General features: G+C 38.3%; 1 protein-coding gene across 1 annotated transcript; it reads left to right on the plus strand.

The window, feature by feature from the left end:
• Positions 1 to 764: 764 nt before the first annotated feature.
• Positions 765 to 3,589, plus strand: tmem18 (transmembrane protein 18). Its single transcript, XM_084737412.1, has 5 exons — positions 765 to 927; positions 1,135 to 1,252; positions 2,805 to 2,859; positions 2,997 to 3,090; positions 3,191 to 3,589. Exons 1-5 carry the CDS (start codon positions 835 to 837, stop codon positions 3,287 to 3,289), a joined length of 459 nt encoding a protein of 152 aa, XP_084593538.1. The 5' UTR covers positions 765 to 834; the 3' UTR covers positions 3,290 to 3,589.
• Positions 3,590 to 15,485: the final 11,896 nt, after the last annotated feature.

Raw genomic sequence — 15,485 nt, forward strand, 5'->3', positions numbered from 1 at the left:
GGGATAATGTGGGAATGTGGCACCTGCAGCAGGACAGGAATATTTACTGTGGCTGCAGATAAAGTGAATCAGGGTGGATACCTCTTACAGGTAAGAAAGACTGAACAGTGACGTGATCATCCGTGAAGTCCCTCAGAAAATGAGGAGGCTGAAAGGACGTGAACACACACAACAAGAAACAAGCTGGACCACTGATCTGATCTGAGTATTTCTAACTGGTTTAAGAGGATTCTAGTCTAACATTTAGAGGTAGCCCAAAAGATTTTAGTGATTTTGTACATGTGTTTGATCAGTTTGAAAGGTTTTGCAAGTCATGACATTTGTGAGTTGGCATGTGATAAATGTTAATAAACTGTGCACCAAAACTTTGTCCTTTTTATTCTGATTATTTATTTAGTTATTTATTTAACGTCTTTAATGTTTCCTGTATAAACGACTATTTGCCATTAGGTCCATACTGACCATAATCTGCCTTAACTCAGTCACGCAAAGTCAAGAACACATACCTTTTCTCTCAAAAATTAAAAAAAAAAGACTTGTAAAAACAAATTTCCATTTTATCATACGAGAGTGTAAACAGTGTAAATGGAAGGTACAATTATACAAATGAGGGAAGAACAATAAAGGCGAAAATAAATATATTATTATAGAATAAAGGCAGATTAAATTCAAGACAAGCGCGTACAAAATCTCGCGAGAGTTTCGCAATTCAATGGCTCGTTTGACGCTCAGTCGCTTTTGTGACGTCATTCTAGTGCGACAGAAGTTTTTTTTTCCTTCCGTAGTCGTCTTGACTTATTTACATTAGACAGCATAGAGCAAGATTTTGTGAGGATGACGGTCCAGAAAGCTGACAATATTAGCTCTATCCCCATCGATGGATTCAGTAATTTAAGAATTACATCGATATGGACGTTTCTCATGTCTGTAAGTTACATTTTATTTCCTGACTCGAGGGGTTAGCTGGCTACGAGTTAGCTACCACGGCTAATAGATCGATTGGCTTTAATCAATCCCAGCTACGCACTTTATCCACTCATATTCCGGTTCAATTATCAGTTTAAATGACAGCTGCCCCGTGTGTGTGTGTGTGTGTGTGTGTGTGTGTGTGTGTGTGTGTTTTATTGTTCATAGGTCCAGTGGTCGGAGCCTTGGCTCATCGGGCTGTTGGTGTTTCATGTTGTGTGTTTATGTCTGACTGTGGTGACCTGCAGGTATTACAGAGCTCAGATATGTCACTTCCTGCTCATGGGTAAGTGATTAAAGCAATAAAACTACAATAACTTGCCTTAATTAAAACTGCTGTTGGATAATTATATACTTGCATACATGTGCAAGTAAAAGTTTTGATGTGTCACAAGACTGACTTACGACAAAACAGTCAACTACTAAGTTTCTACTTCTTGATACAGGTTCCTGTGACATGCCTGTATTTTAACATCTCAGGAGTATTTTAAAATTATTTACAGCATAAAAGTATATACATGAGAAAAAAGTAGGGATGCACGAGTTAAAAGTTATTTTGTTGTTGTAATAATGATGTTGGTTAAATTTGTTTCGGTCAGAGTTATGGGATATTAAAACATCCATCCTTGCATACTTCTTCTTAGTCTTTCTTACCCTCAGGTTTGTATAAATTACAGGTTATACGAACTTAGTTTTAAAATACAAAAATTAGAAATGATCAGCTGTCTTATTGGTATCAGCCATGAGAAGCAGGTAATTTTTGGTAATTGTTTTGGCTGAAACAAAAAGAAATCTTGCATTTCTAAAATGACATAAAAAGCTGTGTACAGGTTATTAAAAGGCAGCACCTTAAAAAGCATACATGTTTGTATATTTTGATTTTGATAATCGAGTAATAGGTTTGAGTCATTTTTCAAGAAGAAAAAGTCAAAAGTCTCTTTCCAGCGTGGATATTTTCTGTTTATTTACTCTTCTATGACTGAATATATTTCAGTTGCGGGCAGAACAAGACATTTGAGGACGTCATCTTTAAACATAATTCACCATTTTCTGCCCCGTTTTACAAGATATAAGATAGATCAGAGATAAACTTTGATGATCCCACAATGGGGAAATTCACACTCCATAACAGCTCAAAAGGTACAGGAAGAAAAAATCAAGTAAAAAACAGATTAAAAATATAAAAGAATAAAATTTATATACATACAGCTATTACTTAAAGACATGGAATAAATGTATTTCTGTAATGACAGATATATGGATACATATGGATAAGTGCTTGCACACATGTATAGACCAAACAACTAATTGATTGATGTAGAAAATAATTGACAGATTATCTGACAGATTTCAGAAATAAGTACTTGGAGCCCTAGTTTGTACAATCTGTGTAATGTGTCGCTTTGATCTGGAATAACAAAAAACTGCTATGTTGGTTTTGCACGTAAATCACTTTTATGCACAGTAGTATGTGTTAACTCTCTTACTTTGGTTATATATTTAATTTCTTGAAATTCTTTTAATTGTATCGCCCTGCATTACAAGCTGTTGGAAAATACAAAGTTTTGGCAGTGCCTTAGCAATAGGTTTCCACTAAAACCAGGGTTCTGTCAAGCTAATGGCTTTTTCCTCCTTAAAACTATCTTTATTATACCAGGCAATGTCTAAAATCAAGTAATTACATCTACTTATTGGTGTGTCTGTGTGTGTTACCAGTAAAGAATAAAGAAAACAGATGAACCTCAAAACCATTTAACAGTATCAGATAATCTTGTATTATTTGGATTTGTTCAATAAGATCTGTTTTCTGACATGACTGACGTTACGTCTCTCTACAGTTGGCCTGGTGTACAGTGCTGAATATCTCAATGAGCTCGCAGCCATGAACTGGAGGTAAGGCCGTTGTTCAGCAGTGTTTTATTTTGGTACTTTTGTGTGATAAATGTTGTGTGTAGCCGCTTTAAGTTGTTCCAAAACAGGACTCCTACTGTAATTAAGAAAATCTAATAAAGCTTTATTATTTTTTGCAGGTCATTTTCTAATTTCCAGTACTTTGATTCCAAGGGCATGTTCATATCTTTAGTCTATTCTATTCCTCTTCTGCTGAATACAGTCATCATTGTGGTAAGCTGTTTATCCTCATCCCTGGCACATCATATAAAATGTTTTAGGCACCTCTCAACACTGGTTCGTTCATGTGAATGTTTGTTTTGTACATCTGCAGGTGGTGTGGGTGTACAGGACCTTTTCCACTATGACTGAGCTGAAGACCCTTCAGCTCAAGCGAAAGGCCCGCAGAGAGAAGCGAGAGAAGAATGACTGATCCCTCTGCTAATGTCCAAAAATGGGCTTCATTTGGAGGAATTAAGAATCGATGTCTGCTACGCTAATCCTGAATTTTGGAGGAGGAAGGCACATTCCTTCTTGTGACTGTAAAAGGATTGTTCGTTGATGTCGGTGAGGACTGGGGGTCTGTTTCTGGTAACGGCTGGTGAAAGATGCTGCTGAACATCCTGTACACTCTGAGATTTAAAAGGACCAAAGCTACTGTTTTGTATTTAATGATGTTTTAACGTGTGTTAAAATGCAAAAAGAAAGAAAGATAAAGTGTTTTTGAATGTGATTTGACTCTTGACTTTAAGACCTGGGAATCTTGAAATACTTTAGTTAGGTAAGGCCAGAATATGAACCATGGAGAAGGAAGAAAGAACTTTGTTTTCAAGAATTTTTGTAGCAGAAGGTGTTATCCTTATTTGTGTAAGGAAGATTTCAGTGGTTTAGACATAAAGCTGTGACTGATCATTATTAATCCCTTGATTTAAGACTAGGGGAGGGTATAGTGACATGAATTGCACTAAATTACATTTTATTTCACAAGAAATCAAGCATTTTATATGTAAAATTTATTGTAATCAGTATAATCAAATTCAGCTTGTTCCAGGGAGAATAAAACCACACTCTGTTCTGAGTGATCAAAGCAGCTTTACTGAAAAGGCTCAGGAAACACAAAAACAAAAATTGTAACAAAATTTGCTTTGTTTGTAAATGAAGAAGTGTACCTGGGGGGTATTTGTCACAAGAAGAAAAATCGTTTTGGAGCTCAAACTCAGTGAAAACAGCTACACAAATTTATATAACCTAAAAGTGTACACAGCATTGATAAATGTCAATAACAATGACAAGACTTGTGTCTTTTGCAGCACCCAAAGTAGTGAAAAAATTAACAAAAATACCAAAAAATAATAAATAATAAAACACTGAGTCCATCTCAGGGTTCAGTATTGTTTTTTCTCACTTCCCTGGTCAGCAAGTAGGTCAGAAATCTATTTGCCCAAAGTTCCCTGTGCAGATTGTTTGGTGTATTAGCAGTCATTAAATAACAAAGACTACAGTTAATTGTCTGTAAGGTGTCAGAAAATAGTGAAAAATGTCCATCCCAGTTTTTTAAAGTCAAAGGTGATGCCTTTCAAAGTTTTGTTTTATCAGACTAAAATCCAAAGATATTCTGTTTAATGTGATATAAATGAAGAAAAGCAGGTTATTGTCATATTTTTTGGAGACTGAAAAACAGAATCATCCATCCTACCAATTAAAGGCATGAAAAGAGAAAGAAAACATTAAAAATGGGGAGGGGAGTTACAAGAAAATAAAGGGAAGGTGGTGTGTGAGTGAGAGCTGGACATGCTCGCCTAACTGGCTTTGTGTCGAAGACTGGCTCGAACTTGTCTGACAGCTCCCACACAGAGTGTGTGTGGGGTTTGAGGGGGAAGTGAGGTCTTATGACCTGTCATTAGGTTCAACAGGGGTGGGGTGGGGGGGGTTATAGATCTTATAACCCCATGAGGGGGGGCAGTTGTTTCAGCAGGAGCCTGAAACTGAAGCAACTAAATGGATGCTTATTATTCAGACCTCACACATCAGAATGTCTCCATAAGACCCTGAACAGAACACTGGTCCTCCTTATTGGGGTCCTGCATCATCCTGTCAGGATTTATTTCACATTAATGTGGCATTATACATGAACACTGTATATTATCCTGATTATTACATTGTTAGTTACCCTTCAAAAAAAAGGCACACATTTAAGTGACACAAAATTTTAATTTTAAAATGGTTTTATTGCTTTATTTTGAAGCAGTGACCTGCTCACTGGACATATAATGTAGCATAAAACAGGGCAAAAAATATTAATTTTGAAATGATTGTAGTGATTTAACAATGATTTTTATTGTTTGTTGAGATTATACGCTGAAACTGCTGCACAGTATGTCTGAAAAAGTCCCCTTCAGTCACTCAAATTTTAAAGAAATGTGTAATTTCAAACGAAGAGGTCAATGCTGATAATTGTAGCCTCTCTTTATAGGGATGCACCACTAGAGGGCAGTATGGATTAAAATACATGAGACATGTCCTGCTGTCCATAAGATCTATCCTTTGGGAGACTTTTTCCTCAACTCACACTTCATTTTTTTTATTCTTTAACTTTTTATCTCTGCAGAGAGCTGACGGGGCGTCTTACCTCAGCCTCACCATTGGTTTTATTATTTCTATATCACTCTTATGTTTTCCCAGATACATCTGATATATGTTGGTATGCTTTTCCTGCATTCATCTGTCAGGATCCGTCAAGTGTGGACGTGAGTGATTGGATTGCACTTATCATATGAAGTTATGTATGAGGACGGGGAGGAAAAGAAGAAAAATGATGGTGGTGAAGAGATGAAGCATTAAACGTTGCACCCTGACCTCTCTGTGGTGAACACAAGCAGGTGTCTCTCTCTAACGCACACACACTCTTGAGTCACGTCCAAATGAAAGATGAAGTATAGAAGCTCTGAGACAAGTTTGATAAGTCCAGTTTTTTCCCCTTGTCATAGGTTTAAATCTTCCCCTCTGGTTGGCGTTAAAGTTGAAGCCAAATTCACCAGTTCATATATTTCAGATATGGCCGCTTTCCTCTGGTTTGTCGTCCAGATCGGCGCGTTGCACAACATCCAGTCAGCTGCAGTCCTGTGGGTTAAAACACTCTGGATAAGAGAAAAACAACCTGTTCGAAAGATGGGTTGACCATATTGTTCAGGCCGGTGGGGAACAGTTGAGATGATAAAAACCATGAGACAACACTGGGAAGTGCATCTTAGAAGGAACTGGTTGAACCTCGTGGCAGATGAGCTTCACATTTCATATTGATACAGAACAAGTAGATGAAGTCTGAGTTGGCTCTTAGATTCAAACGCCAATTCCAAAAAAGTTGGGACGTTGTGTAAAATGTGAATGAAAACAAAATGCAGTGATTTGCAAATACTTTTCAACTTGTATTCAGTTAAAAGACACTACAAAGACAAGATATTTAATGTTCAAACTGATTAAAAACTGATTAACTTTTTTGTAAGTATGCACTCATTCTGAATTTGATGCCTGCAGCACGTTTCAAAAAAGTTGGGACAGGGGCAACAAATGACCGGGGAAGTTGTGTAATGCTCAAAAAACTTCTGGTAACAGGTCACAGTATCATGATTGGGTATTCAAGGGGCATCCTCAAAGTCTCTTTTTTTTGTCACAAGCATGGCCGTGGAGAGGTTCCCCACTTTTTGAAAAACTAAAACTAATAAAAAAATAGTTCAATAGTTGAAGAACATTGTTTCTCTACAGAAAACTGCAGGAATTTAGGAATTTCACCATCTGCAATCCATGGCATCATTTAAAGATTTAGAGAGTCCAGAGAAATCTCTGCACATAAGAGGCAAAGCTGAAAACCAACACTGAATCCCTGTGACCTTAACTGCATTAATTGTGTAAAGGACAGGACATGGACTCAGGGACACTTTGGAAAACCGTTGTCAGTAAAGACACTTTGCTGCTGCATCTACAAATGCAAGTTAAGACCACGCAAAGTGAAAGCCATATATGAACAACATCCAGACATGCTGCAGATTTCTCTGCGGCCTAAACTAATCTGAGATGGACTGACGCAAAGTGCAAAAGTGTGCTGTGATCTGACAAGTCCACTTTTCACATTGTTTTTCATCCAGATTGTTACCAGCACTAACTTCTAAAGATGCTGGAGCTGCGATGGTATGGAGGTGTTTTAATGTCCATGGCATCAACTGTCACATCTGTAAAGGCCCAATCAATGCTGGAAAGTACATACAGGTTTTGGAGGCTTTGGTAAACATGCATGCTGCAGGCATCACATTCAGAATGAGTGTATATTCACAAAAAACAGAGTTAATCAGTTTGTACATTAAATATCTTGTCTTTGCACTGTATTCAATTGAATATAAGTTGACAAGTATTTGCAAATCATTACATGCTGTCTTAATTTACGTTTTACACAACGCACCACCTTTTTTGGAATTGGTATTCGTACCAAAATGGAAAACCGACGAGTGGAAAACATGCAGCGTGTCACAGGTACTAACGAAAACGACCCCTGACCCTTGTTAAGCATATCCAGAACCTTAAAGAAGGTCAGTTGATTTAAGGTCGATCTGACATATCAGTAAATCCTAGTTGATGAAATTGCCGATATCAAACCTATTTTTATAACAGCAGCGCTTTGAGAAACATTTGGAGATTCTTGCCCAGAAACTGACAAACTTATCAAGGATGAATCATGTCAGTACATTATGGCATGTGAGATGAAATTTACACGGATTTTGTGCAGTTAAATCTTTACAGATGGAAGCATGCAGAGTTATATATTATAATATACTGTGTATTAGGAACATCTGATCTGTACAAAATATGCCAATACCTCAATAACATGGCACAAAGTCAATGGAAATGGAATATAATGTTCATTCATAATATTCAAGCATGTTTTCATTGGTATATAATCACCTGAAAATAAGAATCATTGTGTTTTTGTTACCTTGGAATGAGCCATTTATACCTGCAGATGCACAGGTCCTCTTCCACTGCCGTGTTTGTACAGCAGCTCAGAACAGACAAGCCAGACACTGACTCTAGATTCAACGTTTTGGGCAAGTTTCATGGACGCCTACAATCTTGGAAAGGGAGAGTGAGACAAACTGTTTGCAATCTGCAAGCTCACTGCTGCTAAATCCTACGCACTGGTCCTTTAAAGTTCCTTTAGTATCACCCTAGTATTATACAGTATATTGTGCATAATCTTGTTGCAGCTCTTCATTGAAGTGATAATAGTAAAATATTTTAACCCAACTATCATTGTTTTAGGTTGTGAAGACTTAATAAATCATTAGGAAGCTGCAACAACATACGTGGATGTAAACGGTGAGGTGATTTATAAACAGTTTAGAAATCATTCATCAGGGTAAAGTGGTAGCAGTGTTTTTTATGCATGTAACGTGTGCATGCATGCATGCATACATGAGTGAGTGTGTGCGTGCGTAGCTTGTCCACAGTTAATCTTGCATACTACTGGACAGATCAGCCTATTTTTGTTTTTTGTGCACATTCATGACATGATGTGGGCTGAAGAACCTCTGTGATTCACAGTTTTGGTTTTCAGGTCATGCCATTCTTATCACGATATCTCAAGAATGCCTCGAGGGAATTTCTTCAAACTTGGTACAAACCTCCACCTGGAGTCAAGGATGAACTGATTAGGTTTTGCTCGTCAAAGGTCAAAGATCACTGTGCCCTCACTAAACACATTTTTGACCTTAACTCAATAATTCATGCATTGCTTATAACAAGATCGCACACAAATATCTAACAGATAAAGTGATGAGCTGATGATATTTTATAGTTCAGCTCTCTATCAGTACTCTGTCCTCTTCTGTAAAAGTAGCCTCTAAGTGAGGACAGTGTGTTTCTCACTGGAAACTATTTACTGGAATCACACAGGTATAGTGAGAACTTCGATTTTGCCAAAAAACACACTTTCCCTGCCGCAAGTCATCACCTGCTTTCATTTGAAATCGTATTTCGGTTCGGGAAAATGTATAGTCAAGTCTGTGCAACTTTCATCTGGCATTTGTGGTAACATTGCAGTAGGTGCTTCACACTCTGTTGCCCAGCAGGGATCTGCAATCTTCTAGTTTCATGTATATCAAGCCTGACATATTTGGTGCAGCATCCTCAGGATCTCAGCGAGAAACTCTGTAGGTTTGTGCACCATGAGTTTGTTGCTGAATAAGTGAGCCGCTGCATCGAAATCTGTTTTCGGATCTCCGGGGGTGACACTGCACATGTGAAATAAGAGTTGTTTAAAGCTTTTTGTGGCTCTAGAGGGAGCTTTCTGATAAATTGCCTCAAGTGATGACAGGTTTTAACAAGGAAGAAGACAATATCTCGATATCTCTGGTGCTGCTACGTCCGTTGAGGTCATTGTTTAGAAACAGATTATTTTAAGAGATGATAAATAACGTTATTGAATTACTGCCCAGCTCTAATGTATATACAAGTCATTTTTATTCAATAGAATGTAAACTAATTTATGTAGATTTATGTGAAATGATTTATGAAAAATATTCCAACCCTTATATATGTATATATATGTTAAGTTTTTTCAACTGTATTGCAGGCGAACACCTGCACGCCACCCAAACAACTCATTCTGGCCCTGATCCACCGATCTGCCCTGAAATGAACAGAGAGTGAAGCTCCTAAATCCCAGACATCAAGACAAGAGGATTGTTTTTGACTTCTCGTGGATGTTTTCGATTTTGTTGCATGTCAGGCCAACTGCCAGACAATCCTGAAGTGCATTCTTTACTGAATATGAAAGAATATAAATAAGCAGATGTTGTATAGACCCTATGCTGCCGTGGAGTTTACATCTTGAGCACAGAAAGGAAATGAGCCTCAGTAATGGCAGTGTTTTTGCCGTCTGTCACAATGTTCTCTTTCACTGTTTCTATACAGTTTATGTTGGCTCCCGCTGAGGTTCTCAACATCTGCGGTTGTATAATCTAATGGTGAAGATGTTTGGCCAGGACTCTGTTTATTACAATGTTATGATAATTAAGAGCAGTTTTAACCACTTTTCCACAAATCTTGTACCAGTTGTGAATACGTACATCCCTGCAAAGCATTTTTCTCAACGTGACAATGGGAACGAGGTCACTCGATGATGAACCTACAAAGATTAATGACCCAAATCTGCAGCTCCTTTTCAGCTTTATGGTTGTTTTGCTTTTTTTTTTTAGCTCATTGTTTTGTTCTGTCTGGCCACAGATTTTCAGCTCCAGTTCAAGTTTCTCTGTTACCACATAGCCTGGCTGGTCAAACCCATCTCAGTACAGATGGAATGGCTGTGACAACACACCACATACAACATCGGTGCAAACATAAAGGACATAAGCGCAAAACGAAAATCAGACACAGCTCTATACACAGAAAGCTAAAGGTGCTCAGTGCAACCACGAATGGTTCTTTGGAGTGACGTGCATCAAAGAACAATCCCTAGATTGTACTCTGAAGAACTTTATCACATTTTGCACAGTATTTCTGTCAGACTTTTACATTTATGCTACATTTCCTACAAAAGCTGCTACTTTGCATAGTCTCTGATAAATGTTACTCATATTGGACATTATATATAACGTGTATTTTTGATGCTTTATATTGCATTTGTTCCTCGGTTACTTACTCATGTTCTTTCTCTTCTTTTATCTTCTCCTGATATCTTTTTTATGTCTCTTGTATTTCTATATTTTATATTGTTACTTTAAATTTTTTTTTCTATACTTCACATTTTTCTTCATGTTTACATTTCTCTCATTGTTGTGAAACTTGCTTTTAATTGTGGATATGACAATAAACGGAACCATTTTAAGAGTTCGTTACAGGCCTTAAGTGGTTCAGTGAAGAACCATCAATGGTTCTTTGAACATTTTCACCTAATACCTAATATCAGGAGCAGAGGGCAGCCACCATTGGGCTTTTTCCACTGACGCTTTTGGCCGCAACAAGCCAAACCGTACCGCGCTGAATGGCATTTCCTTTATCACTTTCAGCGCCGAGCTGAGCCCAAGATGGACCTACTCTGGAGTGGGGACAAAGCGAGACCGACCCGACTCCAAGCGTGCTGCAGTGACGTCTCGCCGACCCTCCTTTCTCCCTCTCAAACAAGTGAGTGTTGTGATACTCAGCTCGTGTGTGCAGGAGAGCAGAGAGAAAGACGTTTCTAAAAGTCTCTTTAAGTTCAGCTCTCAGTACTTTTGTAGCTTCTATGAAGTTTTGAAATGTAGTTTCTCTCCTCTGTCACTGTTTGTACTGTCCGTTTCATATTTGCATTCAGCTGCGTCAGAGTTGTGTTAGTCATGTTTCATAACAAAAGCAACTTGAGCTTCATCAAACTCGTCTTCGAGTAAAAGACACGTCTTACAGCGGGCAGCCCTGTTGTAATGGAGATGCAAACCCCTGTCATGCTGGGCTGACGTGCCGAGTCAAACTGTGTCAAACCAGGCCAGGACGGCCAGGCCATATGTAGCGCCCGCAGAGCAACACCATGTTCTATTTGACCTTTTTGATGGTGGGGGAATCAGAGCACCCAGAGGAGACCCATGAAGGCACAGGAACATGCAAATTCCACACAGAAAGGTCGAGAGAACCAGGATTCAAAAGTGTTAACCACTGTGCCTCAGTGCACTAACCTTAAAATAACTCGTGAAAAATCAAGAAACACTGAAGGCATTTATGAGCTACAGACACACTGTCATGTATACGTTGTCATACATTCGCAGCAAACAGGTTTCTGCAGGGTTAAGACTTTAAGACCTTTTAAATACCACATAACTGCCACTAAAGAACTCCAGTAAAATGGAATAAAAGCTTTACAGGTCGCAAGTCGTTCCTGATTTTAAGAGGCGCAAGACTTTTTTTCTAAAAGGAGGTCTGTATCTCATTCATTTCTATGAAGAAATTAAATGAAAAACTGTTATTTTTCAAGTTTAGATTATTATTATTATTATTATGCTAAAAATTCATCAACATCACTCAATTTACAGGAGAAAGCCATCACACACTGATAACCTGTATGTGCTATAAGTGATACAGTAGTAAATGGACTGTTTATATGACAAGTTGTTGACGCATAATTTACTAAACACATAAAATGTCCTAGCAGGCGCTTAGAACTAGATTTATTGTTTTTATACTACCTACATGGGAACAAAATTCAATAAAATGTTAGCCTGTAGCTTTGATGATTGAAAGCGGCGTCCTGCAGCAGTGTGTTTCTGCTGGTTGAGTCACGCTGTGACTGGGCATGCTCTGTAATGCAATAAAGAGAAAAGAGAGGTGGAGAGACGGGGGGAAACTGGAGTAACTGATACAGAGTGATGACTCACTCAGTGTGTGCTTATGAATGAGTCACTGTGATATACGTGATTATATAGCTAAGCCTATACGTTATTAGACATATTCTCCATACTAGTGATGTATAAAGACTGGTGCTGTATTGTACTGTTTACTGGATTAAAGTAAAATCACCAGTCATTACAATAGTTTATACTTTTATTTACATCTGTATGACATTTAAAAAAAAATCAAAATCACATACAGTGAAAATAAATTATATTAATTCAACTTTTATTAATGCGGTTTATTCTTTATCAAATATCATATACCTCCAGGACACAGACTAAAAGCCACAGAGGGCCTGAACTCGGTGACTCATGCCGAGTCTCACACTCAGTGAGTCATCGATCAACCTGGATCAATTACTACAGGACATGGTCCAGATCCAGAGAGATGATGATCACCGTCTTTCATCATCGTCCGCTTTCAGAGCAGCCACTGAAAAGTTACAAGCATTTTTATTCCAACATCACAGTAAGGATTACGAGGATTACCTCTTCTGTCTAACTCTCCTGTTAATTGGTGATTTTGTTATACACTGAATATAATAATAAACCCCTAATAATTTGTTTCATATACAAGAACTCTCTGTGCTTTATGATGCATATGAAAACAAGTCAAAATGTAATATACAAAAAAATGTAAGTATAGCTTGCTAACTGGATTTCCCTGTACCTTCTCTCAGCGGTTGGTTTCTCTAACTAACATAAGCAGTTGTTCTTATCTGTAAATGCTTATTTAAATTAGATGTCGAGTTCTTGGATGATATTGAAAAAAAAATCTCTGCACACCTGAATGTGTGACAGGTGCATCAGAGGACAATGCAACTCAAGGACAATTAGAGAAACTCATGCATGCTGTCTCACTTTCTGCTGTGTTGTAATGTGTGCACACTGTGCACTGTAGTATGTTTGTTTATTTTATAAATAATTTTGAATCATATTCAGTCTTTTTTTTCTGTAACTGTAATGGTATCCTACTTATGTCCTATTTCATGTAATCTGTTACTCCCCGAGCCTGAACACAAGACAAAGCACATTTAAAAATGTTTTTGTCTCAGTGGCAATTTAATGTAAATATTGAGGTCTTTACCAGAAAAGCTCCAGATGAAAAAAGTCTGATTTTAGGTACTCAAATAAAAGAATTGCTGGCTGGTCTCAGGGTGTGTGCTCAGGCCTGTCAGGGGTTTCTGGTTTCAAGATTAGACACCAGATTCAAGAGGTGCTATCACTTTGTGCAATAAATATTTCTCAAACCAGATGTTCAAAAACTTTTTTTTTTTTTTTAGAAGAAAATACATTTTACTGGAGCTTCCAGGCCTCCAGATGCAGAAAAGTAAAACCACGATCAATTGATACTGTGAGATTCATGTTTCAGGTGAGGTCATTACCAACGTCATACTCCTCAGGGTTCCTCCTCCTCTTACTCACCATTCCCCGTTTGTGCACATGCCGGCATTCCCACAGTGACCGGGCCCTCTCTGTTACACATATCCAATGGCATTGTGGGAAGCTGCAGATCACACTGGGAACTCTATGCCAAACCTTCCATGATGGTCCCTGACACAATTCTTACATCACCGAGACAATCGGCTTGTCCTTGACGCAGGGATCTACTGTTTAACTACAGACGGTAACAATGACTCTGCTGTCCCAGCCTTCAGCACGTCCAGCTGAGTACCATTTCCAAATGCTGATTCGAGTTACTTTAGCCAGATGTGTTAGCTTTATCTTGGAAGTTATGTAATGTACACAGAATCTTTTTACAGTCCAGAGAAAACATGTGAAAGTCAATTTAACAGCCCACAGGGTCGCCCTACTTTTTGGGCCCATCCTTTTTCAATTATCTAGAGAAAGAGGCTTCCAGGTTTCATGGAAAGACCACTGTGATTTGGTACCAAGTAAAGGGAAAACAGGAATTTGCTTGAGTGAAAAGCCCCATCTGCACCCAAATAAACAACAATTCATTATTCATTCTGTATGGGAAACTTATGCTGGATTGTACTCTTGCCTGCAGATCATTTTTCAAGTTTTGTATGTGCAGCCGACCTGCTGTGCACTAACAGACCACAACACTCTCTACATTAAGCAAGCAATAAATGTGGAGACATCACAATTAAACCCAGTTTTTATTTTTTTCTTGAATTGTAATGATAGAAAATTTATTACATAGTTAGAAACAGGTGGCCTTTTACACTCACGCCACAGATTGCATAAAGCCCCACAAATTACGCAAGGCCCCTACCTCCCTGTCCCTGACTAAAGACTTTCCTAGTCGCCCAGTTGTTGAATGTGAATTCAAGCCATTAGTCGACTGGTTGTCGTACGTTTATGATATTACTTAATTATTTAAATATATTTTTTGGGGACACAAAATCAAGTGAGGAAGTTCATGTATCTTGGGGTCTTATTCTCGAGTGAGGGGACAATGGAGCGTGAGATGGGCCGGTGAATCGGAGCAGCGTGAGCGGTATCGCATTCGCTTTACCTCACTGCGGTGACGAAAAGAGAGCTTAGCCGAAGGTGAAGCACTCAATCTACTGGTCAGCCTTTGTCCCTACTCTCACCTATAGTCCTGAAAGGTGGGTCATGACGGAAAGAACGAGATTGTGGACAAGCCGTCGCAATGTGTTTTCTCAGTATTGTGACTGGCAGCTCCCTTAGGGATAGGGTGAGAAGCTCAGTCATCCATGAAGGACTCGGAGTAGAGTCGCCACTCCTTTGTGTAGAACGGAGCCAGCCGTTTAGACATGCATTATGGATTTATTTCAACAAAACCACAGTTGGTGATTGTTTGTAACAGTGGAAAGACCGGACCAAGACAATTTTGATCTGTTTGACTTTGCGTCTGTCTGTTGAGTTTCAATGAAGTGTGTCTTATGGAGTTAATGAGGAAATAAAATTTTAGTTAATTCAAAGAGAGAAACATCAGTTTTAAGCCGCTACTATATTGATTCTGGCATCAACAACACAGTAAGATGACATAATAGTTTGGATATATGGTCTGCTTCTCTGTGTTTGGCTATAGTTCTTCCTTCATTTTGCCTTCAGCTAACACTGTGACGTAATCATGACGTTGGCCCAAATATGGTCCATAAAGTCACGGGCAAGGAAACACTAAACTACAAAGGGCAGCAGATGAGTCCAGGAACAATAATGTTATACAAAGAAATATCCAAACCAGTAAAGCCAAATAGTAAAACCAATAAATTAAAAAAAACAAAAAAA

Source organism: Lutjanus erythropterus, chromosome 15, assembly GCF_056507025.1.
Source record: "Lutjanus erythropterus isolate fLutEry1 chromosome 15, fLutEry1.hap2, whole genome shotgun sequence".
Taxonomy (NCBI): domain Eukaryota; kingdom Metazoa; phylum Chordata; class Actinopteri; order Lutjaniformes; family Lutjanidae; genus Lutjanus; species Lutjanus erythropterus.

Coding starts and splice junctions, on each gene's coding strand:
- tmem18 (XM_084737412.1), top strand. CDS start 835: ATGACGGTCCAGAAAGCTGACAATATTAGCTCTATCCCCATCGATGGA. Junction 928..1,134: donor TATGGACGTTTCTCATGTCT/GTAAGTTACATT, acceptor TATTGTTCATAG/GTCCAGTGGTCGGAGCCTTG. Junction 1,253..2,804: donor ATGTCACTTCCTGCTCATGG/GTAAGTGATTAA, acceptor GTCTCTCTACAG/TTGGCCTGGTGTACAGTGCT.